The sequence below is a fragment of the Zingiber officinale genome, chromosome 1B (genome assembly GCF_018446385.1).
Source record: "Zingiber officinale cultivar Zhangliang chromosome 1B, Zo_v1.1, whole genome shotgun sequence".
In the NCBI taxonomy this organism is placed as follows: Eukaryota; Viridiplantae; Streptophyta; class Magnoliopsida; order Zingiberales; family Zingiberaceae; genus Zingiber; species Zingiber officinale.
Genome location: NC_055986.1, coordinates 140,642,438 through 140,660,531, shown reverse-complemented (window position 1 = coordinate 140,660,531; position 18,094 = coordinate 140,642,438). Strand labels below are relative to the sequence as shown.

At 38.6% G+C, this 18,094-nt stretch overlaps 1 protein-coding gene across 2 annotated transcripts; it reads left to right on the top strand.

Moving 5' to 3' along the window:
- Positions 1-3,084: 3,084 nt before the first annotated feature.
- LOC121982397 (chromatin remodeling protein EBS-like) lies at positions 3,085-17,675 on the top strand. Of its 2 annotated transcripts, XM_042535437.1 has the most exons (6): positions 3,085-3,357; positions 3,444-3,786; positions 3,879-3,947; positions 7,349-7,487; positions 8,492-8,631; positions 17,451-17,675. In XM_042535437.1, the coding sequence occupies exons 1-5, from the start codon at positions 3,285-3,287 to the stop codon at positions 8,597-8,599; spliced, it is 732 nt and encodes a 243-aa protein (XP_042391371.1). In that variant the 5' UTR covers positions 3,085-3,284; the 3' UTR covers positions 8,600-8,631; positions 17,451-17,675. The 2 variants fall into 2 exon arrangements, with proteins under 2 accessions (XP_042391371.1, XP_042391379.1); XM_042535445.1 differs by lacking the exon at positions 8,492-8,631.
- Positions 17,676-18,094: the final 419 nt, after the last annotated feature.

Here is an 18,094-nt window from a genome sequence, read left to right as displayed (position 1 = left end):
TCTTCTTTGGATTAACAACCTCCCCGGTTGTAACCAAGTCAAATCCGGTGCCTTGTTTTTTATTTTCTGTTTATTTTATTATTCTTCAAGTGTTGGTTTGAAAAGTCGAGAATGGTCGATTTTATTTTTTCAGTTCTATTCAACCCCCCCTTCTAGCCGGTCCAACGGTCCTACAGAATCATCTTCAAATTCAATAATTTCCCAACTTGATAAACCTGCCAAATATGAGAAAACATAAGAAGCTTTTTCATTAAAGTGGGCGTCCCTGCTCATCACAATTTTTTTTAAAAATTTTTGGATTGTAAAACTTATAAGCTTTGCTTCTTTCGATATATCTAATAAAAATGCTTCAGACTTGTCATCAAGTTTAGTTCTTAAAGAAGATAAGAATTCACCTCCTTAGTCACTTCTTAGATTTTTTATTTGATAGTTAGAAAATTTTTCCACTTAACATTTTAAGACTCCAAAGAAAGAGAGACCTTCTGATTTTTCTTTAACAAAATATATCCAAGTTTTTATGATGTAATCATTAACAAATAATAAGATGTTTAAGTTACCTCCAAGAGATGGTACACCCATGGGTCCATAAAGATCTGTGTGGACAAGTTCCAATGATGAATGTGATTACACTTAGATTTAGATGGGAATGTCTCTCGATGTTACTTTCCAAGCTGACATTTTTCACTGACTTCACTTATCCCATAAATTATAGGAAGTCCTTGAACAATATTTTTGCTTGATAACTCCTTCAAGCTTTGAAAATTCAGGTGCCTAAATCTGTCATGCCACAACTTAGAAATTTCTTCATTAGCAGTAAGATAATAAGTAACATTTATAATATCGATTTTGAGAGGAAATAAATTATTTGAGTCCAAACTGATCTTTTCCACATATTGATTTTCCTTTTTTTTTTATGGTGCAATACTTATTCGCAAAATGAATATCAAAATCTTTTCTCAATAAATGACCAACACTAAGTAGATTACTCTGGAAACTAGAAACATAAAAAACTTTGGATATTTTGTCAATATTTCCAAACTTTGTTTTGAAAGAGATTTCTCCTACTTCTTCAATTTTCTAGAACTTAGCGTCTCCAATAGTTACTTGGCCATAGTTATCTTCTACTAGCGTTGAAAATAAGCGTTTATTGTCAGTCATATGCCGACTTGCACTGCTATCCAAGTACCAAATATTTTCAATATTTCCATCACTAGCAATTAGTAAAGTTTCAGAATTTTAAGGTTCATTTTCATGTACTAAGCCAGCTTCACATTTTTTCTCCAGATATTTTTTCCAACAATCATTTGTTTTATGTCTTGGCTTATGACAATAATGACATTCAATATAAGGTTTTGTACATTTGTAATTCCCATGCCCTCTTCTCTTTGGAAATTGTAAGAAAAATGTTTCTCCTTTTTTTGAAACTCTTTGTTCCTTTTTTTTCTCGTGATTGTTGGTAAGAAAATATTTCACCTCTTCTTTAATTTTGACCTCCTCCATGTCCACGATAAGAGTCACGACCTCCCATGGATGTGAACTGGGATTTCAAAGCTTGATTTGAAGAAGAAATAAGAGGACTTCGTTAAAGAATTCTAACCTCCTGAGCTTCCAATATTCCTTGCAAACTTTCCAAGGACATTAGTGAATGATCCTATGATGCTTCAATAGTGACTACCACATGATCAAATTTGCTTGACAGGCTTCGCAAGATTTTCTCCACCACTCTTTGGATCTCCATGATTTCTTCATTTAATGTCATTTGATTCACAATAGAACTAGTTCGTGTGAAGTACTTTGAAAATTTTTCATTGTCTTTCATCTCTAATTTTTCAAAATATGATTGTAGAGACTGTAACTGTACCTTTTTCACTTGGTCTGGGTCAGAATAAGTTGTTTGTATAATCTACCATGCTCTTTGAGCACTTGATGCTTTTGAAATCCTTTCCTATACTCAAATTTTAAGGGCTTGATAAATTTGAAAAAGAGCTTTTGTACCCTTTTGCTTCTTGCTCTTCAAAATATTTCTATGGTTCGGTTAATTAATCTCCTTCCTCTGGTACTCCTTCAATAATACTCCATAAGTCTTGTGATTCAAGACATAATCTTATGAGAGTACTCCAATAAACAAATTTTTTATCATTGAATCAAGATACAAGAGAAATGAGATTGTTGGTTATAGCTGTGATATCAATTTGATGGAAGAAGAATAAGGACAAGTAACTAAAGCAAGGAATTTATGGAAAATAGAAGATTATGAAGATTTCTTTGTATTAGACTTCTTGTTGTTACAACACATAGTTACAAACTTAATACTTCGTCCATATTTATATATTTTTGGGTGATATGAAAATCAACAAAACATTAACAACATTACATAAGATTTGTGACTCCATAAAATGGTACAATGAATCGTACTTGAGATGAAATTGAACTGTACATTTTGTAAAAGTAGAAAAGACATTTGAAGTTAATTTGTCATCTGATTTTTGAATTTGGCTTAAACCAACAATTTGGATCCGTTCATCTTCCGACTCTTTTAAATCAAATAATATTACGGGAAAAGAAAAATCATTCTCATTTACAGAAATCTCCCAATTATTATTTTTATTCGATCGCGACTTCGTAAACACTTTTATCAAAATTTGAAGGGCGGGTCATCTGTCAAATGGAGAATTTATAAAATAATAATAATAATAATAATAATTTTTGGTATTTGTTTCTACCGAACCCATGCTTATTTTGTCTTTTTTTCATCTCACATTATTTCCTTATAATATGAGAAACATTGCAATATTACCACCCTAAATATTTACAAGTGAATTTTTAAATTAAAAAACAATCTGTTTGAATGCATTCCACTATTTCAGTGGAAAAAACCCGAAAAGGGAGTTTTTTTTGGTTAAAGTTAAATTACTAGAGGTGTTTTTGGGTAAATAGTCACCCGGCGGCCGTACGAGCCACAATTATTATGTTGTACTGGGCTGGATCGGCCGCGAGTCCGACAAGATCCGACCCGCAATCCATTACCTGGCGGCCTTAGGCCTCAGCCTATTTACTATTTCTCGGTCACTTCCGCTACTTCCTGTCGGAACCTGAGTCGACACGCGCTCTCTTCGCTCTTCTCCTCCCTTTGTTTTCTCTCTCTACCTACCCTTCTCTCTCTCTCCACTTCTCTAGGGTTCGAATCCCTCTGCCCCCTCTCGGAGCTTCATACCGTCGAGGCCAACAAAAGAGGTTCTTTGATCGTTAGATTTCTGTATCGCGCGTTCCACAAGTTTCAGCTGATGGCCAAGACGAAGCCTGGCAAGAAAGACCTCGATTCTTACACCATTAAAGGATCCAACAAGATTGTCAAAGGTATTTCTTCATATTCGTGCCTTGTTCTCCGTTTGATTTTTGGCTTCTCACTGTTTCCTCTGTTGTTGTTTCTGTTTGTGTACCAGTTGGGGATTGCGTGCTGATGCGGCCGGCGGAGTCGGAGAAGCCTCCCTACGTTGCGCGGGTGGAGAAGATCGAGGCGGACCACCGCAACAACGTGCAGGTGCATGTGCGGTGGTACTACCGCCCTGAGGAGTCCATTGGCGGTCGCCGGCAGTTCCACGGCGCCAAGGAGTTGTTCCTCTCCGACCATTACGATGTGCAGAGTGCGCACACGATTGAGGGAAGGTGCGTAGTCCACACCTTCAAGAACTACACCAAGCTCGAGAATGTTGGCACAGAGGACTACTTCTGCCGCTTCGAGTACAAAGCTGCCACCGGTGCCTTCACCCCTGACCGAGTCGCTGTGTAGGGCATTGATTAATTGACTACATTATTATTATTACTATTATTATCATTGGATTGTATGCCCATGGGTCGAGTGTTTTCTTGCGTTTTAGGTATTGCAAGTGTGAGATGCCTTACAACCCTGACGATCTTATGGTTCAGTGTGAGGGGTGCAAGGACTGGTAAGAAACTTTTACATCTTCTTTCAGATTCGTTATTGTTTTTCCTCTACTGCACCCAGCTTACTTGATCTCATTGTCTGGTTATGGAAGTCCTCATGCAACTTCAGCTGAATATCTTAGATGTCTATTTTCTTAGTCTGTGTTTCCAGCGATGTAGTTCTGCGTATCATTTTTCTCTTGTTAAGCCAAGTGATGAATTCATTTCAATATAACTATTTTACTTAAACTTTTAGACAAATTGATTCTAGAAGTTTAGGCTTTTAGGAAAGTGTTGTGGTTAATATTTTGTTTTTTATATTTTTACACCATTCTCTTTTTTTGAACTGAAGTTTTCCTTATCCAAACTATCCATTGTGCTCTTCAGTCAATTACACAACTAAATAGCATTGTGTAAATTACAAATGTTTCCTTCTTTTTCTTTTTGGTGGATGACTGATGTTTCATTCAATATATTGTTTTATTCTACTCTAGCTTTTAATTTGCAGCATGGATGCTATGTATGACGTAATTGTGTTTAGGTAGAAAATTGCCACTTACCAAGTAACTGAAAATGCGACGGATATGTAAATTGCACACGTCTCCTATGACGACATACATTAAAATTTGCATTATCCTTTCTTTTGTCAATGGAACCACACCAAAAATGTCACCCTACTATATTTTACAATTGCATACTACATAAAATGAGCATGCTATATGAATAATTTTTTAATATTGGGAGGGATATCCAGGAAATTCCATTTAATTGTTGCCTTCCTTAGTGGAGTAGAGTCTTTCGGTTGACAAGTTCCAATTTGAATATTTTAGTAATGTTTAAAAGGATCATAGTATGTTTAACAGTACAACATCAGCATATTTGCTTCCTTTAGTGGCCTAGTTAGTATTTCTAACGAGCCTCATGGTGGTCTTGGTATTTTGAAGTCACGTACAAGGCAACACAATATTCATCACAATCTTTAAAATTCATTGTCTCAGTGATAACTCCAGTACTATATATATCTTATTATGAATTTTTATGATGATGAATTTCTCATTGACTATAAAAGTTATAATATACGTCGATTTTAGTTCAAAATATTAATATAAAAGGGTAAATGGTCCAATATACCTCGAATGCACTAGGCCAGGACTTGGTGGGCACAATGCAATGACTCATCTGCTTGCTGATGTCATACAATTCTTTGAATTTTGGTTACAACTTGTCTTGTTGTCTCTGCTTCGTTAGGCTGGGCAATTTGTATGTCATACTTTTATGGAAAAAGGAGGGTTAACCTTTGAAATTTATTTGGTCAAGCTAAGCCCCTTCTACAATAGGCATGTACTTAGCTCAAAAAACAATAACAGTAGCAGCAACAACATGTTCTCAGTTCTTCATCTTTAGCAGCTGTTTATTAATCTTATTTTTCAAAGCAGTGAAGATTCGTTTTATTGAAACAGAAAAGAAACAAATTGACAAAGGAGATGCTTTATATTTTGTTACTGAAATAGTGCAGTACACTTTCACCGGAGACGAATAATCTATTATTTCAATTGGTCCACGTATAACAGTTCTGAGGACGAGGTCGTTCATTTGACCATTTTTGATAATGTGAAGTAGCATGGGTTACCAGCCATATTTTTAGTATTTTGGATCAGACTTGATGCTAGAGGTTATTTATCTGCTGAGAATGTGATTAGAATTTTTTTTTCCTGTTACAAACATTAACTTCACTCCACAACCCATGAAACTGGTTGTAGTTCAATTCGATGGTCATCATTTAAGATGATCATGGTAGCTTTGTGGAAGTTTAATGAGATTGACTGACGAGTCTTTGTGATGGTATAGAACTGGTGTGTGATCAAATCAGATTGGTATCTACCTAGCCCAGTTTTAATAGCCATTACGATGTTAAAAGAGTCAAGGTTTCTTTATCATGTTGAATTCCTACAAATGTGTCTCCTCAATATTTCCTGTTTCTCGATTTAACATTTCACATAAAAGAGATGATCTAAGAAGCATTGGTGCTACTTCAGTTTTGTCTCTAAGTTGCATTTATTGTGTCAACATATAGTTACTTTTTTGAATATTTAACTGCTGTGGTTCCTCTTATATGCAACACAATCTAAAAAATTCCGTAATATTATGTTACATCATATCCTTTTACCTGATCTTAGACTTCTTTCCTTTTCCTTTTGTTTATATTTTTGTGGAAAAGTTCAGTGTATTTTGTTCACTGTTTTACTATGTGGCTGTGTAGATGTATCATCTATGCCCTTGTAGTGAGGCCCTACATTGCATATTGCATACTGGCAATAATATATGGTGAGGGGATCAGTTCAATATGCACTCCAATTACATAGAGATGATATTTGCATATTTGATGTGGTTTCATAGAGTATAATGATCAACTAACATGCTGGCCACCATATGGTGTAATTATTGACTAGTTTCATCAAACAATCTTCAGCCTGTATCACTTGAAAACTCTAATCCATCTTAGGTTGATTAATATATATTGTTTTATGCTTTCTCTTTTTATGTATGGATTGCTTATTCTAGGATATAAAGGTGGTCCAAATTAAGTTTTTAACATATATTGGTCTCATTTTACAGTTTTTACCTATCCATTTTTAGATTCACATCTGAAGCTATGTATCACTTATGCAAATTATATCAAGGATTTTCATTTAGTTGCTAATGATGAAACCAATGTTTAAATGTTGTTTTCATTTTTTTTCTGTTTAAATTAGCTTTGAAATTACTTTATTTGTCAGTTATATTTACTTACAGTTACAGGTGCTCCACGTATCTGTCTAGGCAATATGTCATCCTGGAGATGTAAACTTCAAAATAGATTCTTGTTTATGATTTGGCTTGGATCGTGGTTTATCAGATATCTCCCTAGTCAATTCTGTCCATTATTAGTTCAACTATTACTTTATCCTTGTATGTTTGACAAGTTTTACGTTTTTGTATTGTGACAAAAATGCTCTTGCATTCTCTGTGATTTCATATAATAGGGATAAGTTTTAGAAAAATTCTATTTAGACCATCTGATTCCATCTTCCCTCAAGTGGAATTCTCTTACTGTTTGTTACCTTTGGTCAAGAGTATATGCATGGATGCTTCATGGTACTAGCACCGATACAGTGATCTCCTATAGTGCGCAATCTCCACAACTGATGCTTTTTACTACTAACCATAGGCTTCGTTATCTTAGTTGGCATTGATAGCACTATTTCTGTATAATCAAGAGACCAATCAAAACATCACAATACTTTCCAACTTTTGCATAGTGTATCTTTGTTTGCTTCTTTACTGTTCTCAATTGTATTCATTTACTCTTAGTATCACCTTGCGCCTTTAAGCAAAATTGGTTTATTTGTGTGGCTGACATGTTAAAAACTGATTTTATGGACAGGTTCCACCCATCTTGTATGGGCATGACAATTGAGCAGGCGAAAAAGTTGGATTATTTTCTGTGCTCGGGCTGTGGCTCTCAAAATGATGTTAAAAGATCTATGAATGGGTTTGCAGCTTCACCGGATTCTGAGACAAAGGTGAGCTCACTAACTTTTTTTTGATAAGTAAATGGTGTTGTTTAAAGTAAAACCTAAAATCTCGTGTCATAGGAACCCCACGAGTTAGGCCTTTATATAGAAAAGAAGATATACATCAAAAGACACAAATACCCTTTTACTTATTCTAACACTCCCCCTCAAGCTTGAGAATATAGATCATATATACCAAGCTTGTTACATATGTAGTCAATCCGGGGACCTCTAAGTGATTTAGTTAATATATCTGTTAGCTGATCATTTGAGTTGACAAAACTAGTAGATATTTCTCCAGATATGACTTTCTCTCTGACAAAGTGACAGTCAACTTCAATATGCTTTGTTCTCTCATGGAAGATTGGATTTGAGGCAATATGCATAGCGGCTTGGTTGTCACATATGAGTGACATTTGTGTAACCTCTCCAAACCTTAGTTCTTCTATCAGAGGGAGATCTTGCCCAATCTGCATCAGAATATCCTACGACTTTTGTATGTCCTTTGTCTTCATATAAAAGACCCTTTCCTTGTGCACCCCTGATATATCGAACAATGCGAGTCACTGCATCCCAATGTTTTTTGCATGGAGAGCTAAGAAACTGACTTACTACACTCACTGCAAATGAGATATCCGGACGAGTGACAGTAAGGTAGCTTAGTTTCCCTACCAATCGTCTGTACCGTTCAGGATCTGAAAGAGGCTCTTCCTGATTTGGTAGGAGCTTAACATTAGGATTCATGAGATTGTCGACTGTCTTTGAGTTTAACATTCCTGTTTCTTCCAGACTGTGTTGTTAAAGGCGCACCTGAGGCGTGCCCCAGGCGCAAGGCGCGAGGGAAAACGCTTCTCCCCGCGCGAGGCGGGCGCTGTTCGCCAGGCGCGCGCCTAGGCGCGCCTCGTGCGCCTTTGCACCTCAACGAAGCGCGATCGAGGCGCCGCAATAGATCTTGACCAAGTCTGGATTTTAAACAAAAAAAAAAATTCCAAATCAGCATTGTTTGGAATTAGGGCACGGGAAAGAGGAGCAAAAACGCAGCAGAAAACGCAGGAAGGAAGAAAACGCAGCAAGGGAGGAAGAAACCTGAACCCATTTCCGTCCGCCGCCGCCATCGCTGAGTCGGGCCATCGCTGAGTTGCATCGTCGCCAAGTATGTTTTCCTTCTTTTTTCTATTTTTTTCTGTTCTTCACTTCTTCTTCTTCTCTTCTTCTTATTCGTCTGTTAACATCTTCTTCTTCTCTTCTTCTCTTCGCTGCTTTCTCTTCGTTTCTTTTTCTTCTTCTTTTCTGTATTTTTTACCTGCTGCAGTTCTGTATTCGTTTCGCCGCCGAGTATTCTTTTCGCTGCTGTCCGGTTCGTGTACTTACTGTGCTGCTGTCAGGTTTTGTTTTGTTTTGGTTTCTGTTTTTAAATTTTTGCCGGTTGTTTTTTAATCATCTTCTTCTCTTTTGCCGTTTGGTTTTGGATTTTTGATACTGTTTTTTTGTTTCGTATTTGGTGCTGTATTAGTGCTACGCGTCCATTGTCCAGTATTTCAGTCCACTGTCCAGTATTTCAGCTTTTGACTTCCTACCGCTGCTGGCGTGCTGCTGTCCACTGTCCAGTATTTCAATTTTTTTAATATTTTTTCATTTTTTTCTGTCTTTACTGCTTTTGGTTTTGTTGTATTGGTGTTGGCGACTGCCGTGCTTTCCACTGTCCAGTATTTCAGACTTTTTACTATTTTTTTATTTTTTTTTCTTTACTGCTTTTTGTTTTGCTTTGAAATGAACATTTCTGTTTTTTTACTGGTTTTTATTTTTTCAGGCGGTAGGTACAGTGCCTGAATTGGTCTAAGTTTTACTTTTAAATTACTGGTACAGATTGTACAATGCTTTTTTATTGTTGGTACCTTATTGATTCTATTTTTATTTTTAATTTTTCAGACTATTTTCTTGTTCAATTATCATGGAAGGTAGTAGTGATACTCCAACATATATATCAAAAGATCCGGGATGGAATTATTTTCAAAGAATTAATCCGGATAATATAAATGATTTAATTTGTAACTTTTGTCAAAAAGTTACAAAAGGGGATATTTATCGTGCAAAACAGCATCTTGTTGGGGGGTTTCGAAATACTACGACTTGCAAAAAATGTCCACCTCATGTACGTGAAGAAATTAAAATTTTCATGGAGAAAAAGGCAGAGAAAAGTAATCTTTCTCAACTTGCGACATTGGACTTTGAGGATGTAGACCCTCTTGGTGATGATATTGATATGGATAATATTGGAGCTAAAGGTGTGCCGCCTATAAGTACAAGTACAAGTTCTAGATCAGTGAATATGCAAAAAAGGCCCAGACAAATAGGTCCAATGGATACGTATTTTGCTCCTAATGTACAAAAAATTGTTGAAAGTAGAAAGGGTAAAGAAAGATAATCTACGATAAATGAGGCATACAAGAAAGAATCGAGGGAAATAGCTTGTATGACCATAACTGAGTGGATGTATGATGCGACAATTCCTTTTAATGTCATTAACTATTCAATCTTCAAAAAGATGTTGGGCTTGGTTGACCAATATGATATAAGTCTAAAAGGACCTAGTTATCATGAGGTGCGGGTTCCTTTTCTACAAAAAGGCTGTTGATAGTGTGACAAATGATTACATTAAGTCGTGTGAAATAGAATGAGCCAAGTATGGTTGTAGTTTGATGGCAGATGGGTGGACAGACAAAAGGCAGAAGACATTGATTAATTTTTTAGTGAATTCTCTTAAAGGTTCAATTTTCATCGAATCGGTTGATGCTTTTGATTATGCAAAGACTGAAGAAAAAATATTTCAGTTGTTTAATCAATTTGTGGAGCGTGTAGAAGAAGCAAATGTTGTTCAAGTTATTAAGGATAATGCAAGTAACAATATGCTTGCTGGTAAGAATCTATTTAATTCTTTCTTATCAATATGCTTTTTCTTATATATGTTAAAACTTATCTAGTTTTCTAACTTCTTTTGTAGGAAAATTATTAAAAGCAAAAAGACCATACTTATATTGGACTCCTTGTGCTGCTCACTGCGTCGACTTGATCTTAGAAGATATTGAGAAATTGCCTGATTTTAAAACAACATTGAAGAAGACAATAAGTGTGAATGCTTGCATTTATGTTCGCCCAGGCATGGTAAATATATTGAGGCAATTCACAAGACAAAAAGAGCTTTATCAGGCGGGTGTCACAAGATTTGCTACTGCATTTCTCACTCTTGAAAGAATGCACCTATAGAAGCAAAATTAAAGAAAAATGTTCATTTAAAAGGATTGGATAGAAAGTAAATGGGCAAAAGAAGCGACGGGGAAGAAGGTAGCTAAAATCATCATCACACTTAGAGTCTGGAGCAATGTTGTGCATATTTTAAAGATATATGACCCTTAAATCCGTGTTCTGAGACTGGTTGATGGGAAAAGAAAACCTGCAATGGCTATATTTATGAGGTCATGGATAGAGCAAAAGAAATAATTATGAAGGCCTTTAAGGAGAAAGAAGAGAAATACAAAGAAGTGTTGGAGATCATTGATACGAGATGGGGATGCCAACTTCATCGGCCTCTGCATGCTGCAGGACATTATTTGAATCCAGAATATTTTTATTCATACACAGATTCAAATATATGTGGAGCAGTGGTGAATGGTTTATTTGAAACTATGGAGAGATTGGTTTTAAGCGTTGCCGAACTCTCTATATATCGAAAGGCAGAAGGGCTATTTGGGAGGAATGTAGCAATTAGACATAGAAGAGCATTATCTCCAGCAGAATGGTGGGAATGCTATGGAGCAAATACCCCAGAATTGCAAAAGTTTGCTATTAAAGTACTTAGCCTCACTTGCAGTGCTTCTGGTTGTGAGCGCAATTGGAGTGTATTTGAGCAGGTATGTAATAAATATAAATGTTTGATACTATTAGTATGCTACTTTTATAAGTAGAAAATATTCTTTGATATTTTATTATACTTATTGTGATTTTTGACATTTTGTAGATTCACAGCAAAAAAAGAAATAGGCTAGCTCAGCAACGCTTAAATGATTTGGTATTTGTGAAATACAATCGTGCCTTAAAGCTTCGGTATGATGCACGGGATAAGATTGACCCCATCTCTTTGACAGATATTGATGATAGTAATGAATGGTTGATGGGTAGAATGGATGGAGAAAGTGATAATGAAGAAGATGAGTTGGTTTTTGAAGGTGATGACTTGACATGGGATGTCGTTGCTAGGGCTAGTGGAGCTGAAGAGCCTGAATATTGTACTAGAGGAAAAAATATTGCAACCATGACCTCTAGTTCAAATGCTAGGCCTAAACAAGTCGAGAAGGGAAATGCATCTTCCTCTATGAGACACTCATCTCTAAGATTTAGAGATGAAGAAGAAGAAGAAGAAATTGAATTTGAAGAAGATGAAGATAACGAAGAAGAAGAATACAATGAGGATGATCTTGAGCTTGATGATTAATTTTACTTATTACACTTGTTTTGATGGACTTTGTTAGTTTAAATTAGAAACTTGAAACTTGAAAGTTTGAAACTTTTATTAATTTTATCATGGTGTTGTTTTGCTTGTTATATTTGATATTGATGTGTGTGGAATATTAATAGTTATCATATTTGACATAGTTTATGAGTGTGGCAATAGTCTGGTAATCATCAACCTCATGTTCAAGAGGCGCGTGCCTCGGGCGCGCCTCGCGCCTCGGGCTCTAGGAGCTTTTTGCGCCTCGGTGCGCCTTGCGCCTCTAACAACACAGCTTCCAGAATATTCATTGCATACTTCCTTTGGGATATAATGATCCCATCTTTAGACTGTGCCACTTCTATCCCTAGAAAATATTTGAGTTTGCCGAGATCTTTTGTCTGGAAATGTTTGAAAAGATGTTGTTTTACTTGTGAAATTCCAAGATGATCATTACATGTGATGACAATATCATCAACATAAATCACTACATAGATGCAACCAGTAGATGAGTGGCGATAAAAAACAGAATGATCAGCCTCGCTTCGAGTCATGCCAAACTGTTGAATTATGGTACTAAATCTACTGAACCATGCTCTGGGTGATGGGTGACTGCTTGAGACCATATAAAGATTTCCGCAAGCGACATACAAGACCAGAAGACTCCCCCTGAGCAACAAAACACGGAGGTTGCTCCATGTAGACTTCCTCGAGCAGGTCACCATGTAAGAATGCATTTTTGATGTCCAACTGATGAAGGGGCCAATGGCGAATTGTAGCAATAGATAGAAAAAGACGCACAGAAGACATCTTGGCAACAGGAGAAAAGATGTTGCCATAATCCAATCCAAACACCTGAGTATAGCCTTTAGCGACAAGATGAGCCTTAAGCCGATCAACCGTGCCGTCTACACCAACTTTCACCGTAAACACCCATCGACAACCAACCACTGACTTCCCAGGAGGTAGAGGAACGAGGTCCCAAGTCCCACTGCTCTGTAGGGCACTTATTTCATCAAGCATAGCCTGTTTTCATCCTGGATGGGCAAAGGCATCACCTGCAGTGGGAAGACAGACAATAATAATAGGATGGGGAAAGACGATGATAGCTTAAAGAAACATAGTGAGGAGAAGGATTACGAGTGGAACGCATACCCTTTCGAAGTGCAATAGGAACATCTGAGTCAGGAGATGGGACCGGAGGAAACGACGAAGGACTTGGCTCTACAGATGTGCCCACAGCAGTGTCAGTGTTGGTCGGCGGCAAAGCAGAATGAGGACGACGCTGATAAACCTGCAAAGGAGGAGACGAGGCAGGAGGTGATAGAGGCGCCTCCGGAGGATAAAAGATAGTCATTGGTGCAGGTGGAGAGGGAGAAACCTCGGCCTGTGAAGCGGAAGGACCAAAAAAAGAAACTGACTCAAAGAATGTGACGTCAGCAGAGATGAAGTACCGACGAAGAGTAGGGGAATAACACTTGTACCCTTTCTGAGACCGTGGGTACCCAAGAAAGACACTTATGAGACCGAGGAGAGAGTTTGTCAATGCCGTGATCAAGAGCATGAGCAAAACAAATAGAACCAAAGACCAAGGTGGTAGAGGATGAAGGGACTGATGTGGATAAAGCACCTGATGAGGTATTTTACCCTGGAGAGTGGATGAAGGCATGCGATTGATGAGATAACACGCAGTAAGTACCGCATCACCCCAAAACTGATGAGGGACATGAGAATGGAGAAGAAGAGTCCGAGTGGTTTCAAGGAGATGACGATTCTTGCGTTCTGCAACCCCATTCTGTTGAGGGGTATGAGGGCAAGACGTGCGATGCAGCACACCATGAGATGTCAAGAAGGTACGAAATTGAGTAGACAAATACTCGCGTGCATTATCACTTTGCAAAGTTCGAAGGAAAGTACCAAATTGAGTTTTTATTTCAAGGAAAAAGGATTCAAAAATAGAAAACAATTCTGAACGATCCTTCATTAGATATATCCATGTACAACGGGAAAAATCGTCTATAAAAGTAACAAAATACCTTGACCCCATTGTAGAAGAAACACGACTCGGACCCCAAACATCAGAATGAACCAAAGAAAAAGGAAACATAGCCCGACTCTCAATACGAGGAGAAAAAGAACTACGAACATGCTTACCTAATTGACACGACGCACAAGATAAAGACTCAAGTGAGAAAGACTAGGATGTAACTGTTTCAACTTATTAAGACCTGGATGTCCCAACTGAGCATGAATAAGAAGTGGAGATGCCGCCGCCGAACCAACAAAAGAGGGTTGGTGAAGTCGATATAGGCCATGAGATTCACATCCGGAGCCAATCATCCTCCCCGTACTCCGGTCCTGTAAGGAAACAGACGTGTTAGTAAAAGAAATGACACAATCAAGAGATCGAGTAAGTTGACTTATCGACAATAAATTAAAAGGAGCGCCGGGAACATAAAGAACATTATGAACTGAAAGAGATGAAGAAGGATGAACAATACCAATATCCTGGGATTGAGTTTGGGAACCATTGGCCATGGTGACCATTGGTAAATTACCAGAAGTAGTGAGAGAGGAAAAAAGGGATTTATTACCAGTGATATGATCGGTGACCCCAGAATCAAGAACCCAAGGACTCGAAGAACGAGATATGCCAGCAAAGGAAGTACCAGCGTCTGCAATGGTAGCAGTGGAGCCCGAAGCCTGTCGATCCTCAAACCATTTCAGAAAATCAGTATAGGAAGGTGTTGAAGTCGAATCAGGTGTTAACTGTGAAGTGGAAGCTGAAGGAGCAACAGAACTCTGAACAATCTGAGCAGCACGAGGAGGACGACCATGTAGACTCCAGCATTTATCAATCGTGTGTCCCGGTCGGTGGCAATGATCACACCAAGGGCGTCCTTTGCCACCCTTGCGAGGTGGAGGTCCTTTGTGTCGAGAGACCAAAGCTGACGAGTCGACAGGAACAGAAGAAGGCATCGTCAAGACTTTGGCCGGGACACAGAGAAGAGTCGCCCAGGTATTTTCCATGGTAGCTTCTGTGGGACTGCCCAGGATCTGGTCACGGACATGAGAATAATATGTGGGTAGACTATATAAAGCCAAATACATAAAAAATTTCTTCCGATTTTCAAGCTCTTCAACAGGATCGGCCGCAGGTGGGAGCAGTTCATTGAAGTCATAAAGAAGGCTAGAAACTGAACCCAGATAATTTGACATTGAATCCTTAATCTGATTGGCGCTGAGAATAGTCATGAGATCTTCACAAACTTGATAGAGTCGCCGAGAGGTGTTTGTAAAGAGTTGTTGAGCTTGTGTCCAAACAGCTTTGCAGGTTTTGTGAGTACGGAAGACATTCCTAAGAGATGAATGGATGGTGGCTCGGATAATACAACACAACTGAGCGTCAACCTTCTTCCACAGAGGACGATCGACGTCTTGAACATCTTCTTCAGTTTGAGTGAGATGTGTCTCATATCCCTGTCCAACAAGCCAAAGTTCAATGTGAGATGCCCAGGAGATATAATTTTTACCATCCAACTGCTCGGAAGAAAGGGGTGCAGTAATATGGTTGGTAAAGATTGAGGTATCTGGCTTTGGGGCGCCAGATGTAGCCATGAATAGAACTGTGAACCGGACTGCGCTTGCTTCTTCTGCCCCAATCGGATGAATCCGGGAATGAGAACAGCCGCTGGAAAACTCGCAGCAGGGTCGGATGAGATGCAAAAGCTTCTTCGGAGATGCCCTACTCCAGCAAGAACTCTTCGAAGCTTGCTGATGGATGGGAAGGAACTGGAACGCCACTGCCGGAGTAGAGGATGTACGGAACCTCACTGTCGCCACCGATTCTTCCCCTGCCGCCGAAGAGTTGAGCTTGAATAGGGAACGTCGCCGCTGGCACTTTTAGCCCGCAGCACTCGTCGCCGTCCGTCGCCGCTGGAGAAATCGCGGAAGTGCTTCTTCTGGCGTCAGGCTTGTTGGCTGCTGATGACAGAGCAGAAGCAGAGGCGAAGATTCTTGGCTGATGATGACGGAGTAGAGACAGAGCAGAAGGTTCTGTGCAACAGAAAACGACAGAATCTTCGAAGAAGCAACGAAGATATGGTGGAGACGAAGCGGAGCTTGGCGTCCACGAAACAGCAGGCGAAGCTCGGTGTCCACGAAACAGCAGGCGGAGCTCGGCGTCCACGAAACAGCCCTCTTCTCCGACCCTCTCCCCCTGCGACTCCCCCTTCTCCGAAACGGCCGAAGGAGGAGGCAGAGAAAGGCGCGTCGTTGGAGAACTTGCGGAAGAAAGTCGCTTGCGGAAGAAAGGCGCTTGCGGAAGAGAAAGGCCCGTCGCTCGATGTTGGAGAGCTTGCGGAAGAGAAAGGCCCGTCGCTGGAGGGCTGTCGCCGCTGGAGAATTTGCGGCAGAAAGAGACGGCTCGGCAGAAAGAGACGGCGCGGGTAGAGGAAAGAAATTAGGGTTTTAACTTGGCTCTGATACCATGTTTAAAGTAAAACCTAAAATCTCGTGTCATAGGAACCCCACGAGTTAGACCTTTATATAGAAAAGAAGATAAACACCAAAAGACACAAATACCCTTTTACTTATTCTAACAGGTGTATTACTCAACAAAAGCTGTATACAGTAATTGACTGGAGCCTTGAACATTTATCAACTCTAGCGAATTGCTAGATCTGATTAGATGTTCAATGCTCTATATACATGTGTTTGCATTTTCCTAAAACAACCCTCCATATCAAAAGACAAACCCTAAAAAACGGCCCCATTGCAGGCCAACCATATAAGATGTACCATGCATGACATTGTCAAGTGCCTCGCTCTGGTCATAGCGCAGCAACCTTTGAATTGTTGTCTGAAGACCTTGAGCATCCGTCTGTAGGTTGTTATCTCTTGAGTCATTTCCTCTCACTAACCTTTGCTTAATAGTCAATTAGATAGACATTGGATGAGAGGTAATCGCTGTTTGAGGCGGGAGCGGCAAGGATAGAGCCCTCCCAATAATACTGATATATGGATTCAAACCCTATGCTTTTGGTCGAAAGTTCTCTGGGTCTAGTTTGCTTACCATAGACTAAACAACTGTTGGTATTAGTACATGCTCTCTGATTATATATTTATATATACAGGATTTTGTTGATAATCTATGTAGGTTGAAGGTCTATACAAACTTCAATACTTGTTGAGTAGTACTAGGCTCCATCTATGTTTGATTCTGCCCTAGGAAATTTCCTTTAGTGCAAATTTCAATACCATATTCTATGTTTCCGTTTCGCTCCATTTCTGCACTTTTCGGTGTTAACAGATTAGGAAATATGAGTTTCTTTCGTCTTTGATATGGTAATGAAGTTGAAGATGGTCATCCATTTTCCCTTTTATATAACATGGCCAAGAAACTGAAACTTCATCCACGTGAAATTATGTGTAGTTTTAGACAATGTTTAAGTAAACATGATCCATTTCCGTTCCTATTTATGTAGGCTGAATCGAAGAGGCGAAAGAGGTAACTGCAAATGCTGTAGATTTGGCTCCTTTAGGATTTGTTCATTTTATGAAAAGGTTGTCATCTTTCTGGGTCTGGGAATGTACAGTGCAGTGCATATAGACTGCTAAACAACCAGTGTCATGTTTTTGAACTCGAGAAACTATTATGAATCACTAAGGTGGTGATCTTTGTACCCAAATCACCTTTGATTTTTCCTCTATCTAATACTGCAAATATATCTATCTGGTAAGAAAAGAGAATGAGCTTATAATGCTTGCAAAAGGCATGTTATACCTCAGAATCTTCATTGACGATGAATGTGTTATCATGGGTTTTGATGTCAAAGCATAAATATTGTCTCACGTATGGCATCAAATTATTTTTATTATTATTATTACATAAACATATATAGTTATCAAAATGCTATATGTTTTTTTTTCATTAACGAGTAATCAATTCAATCATATCCAAGGACACTGAAGTCATTGCATAATAAAGCCGCTGAGAATTTGGTATCAGTTTCTTAGTCATTTATTGGTTGTATACTTTGATTCCTTATAGTGCATGAAATTCGTTCGATTAATCTTTTCTTTTAGTGAAGAATTATGCAATCGGGCACCTTGCTTGATCAGACCGCGT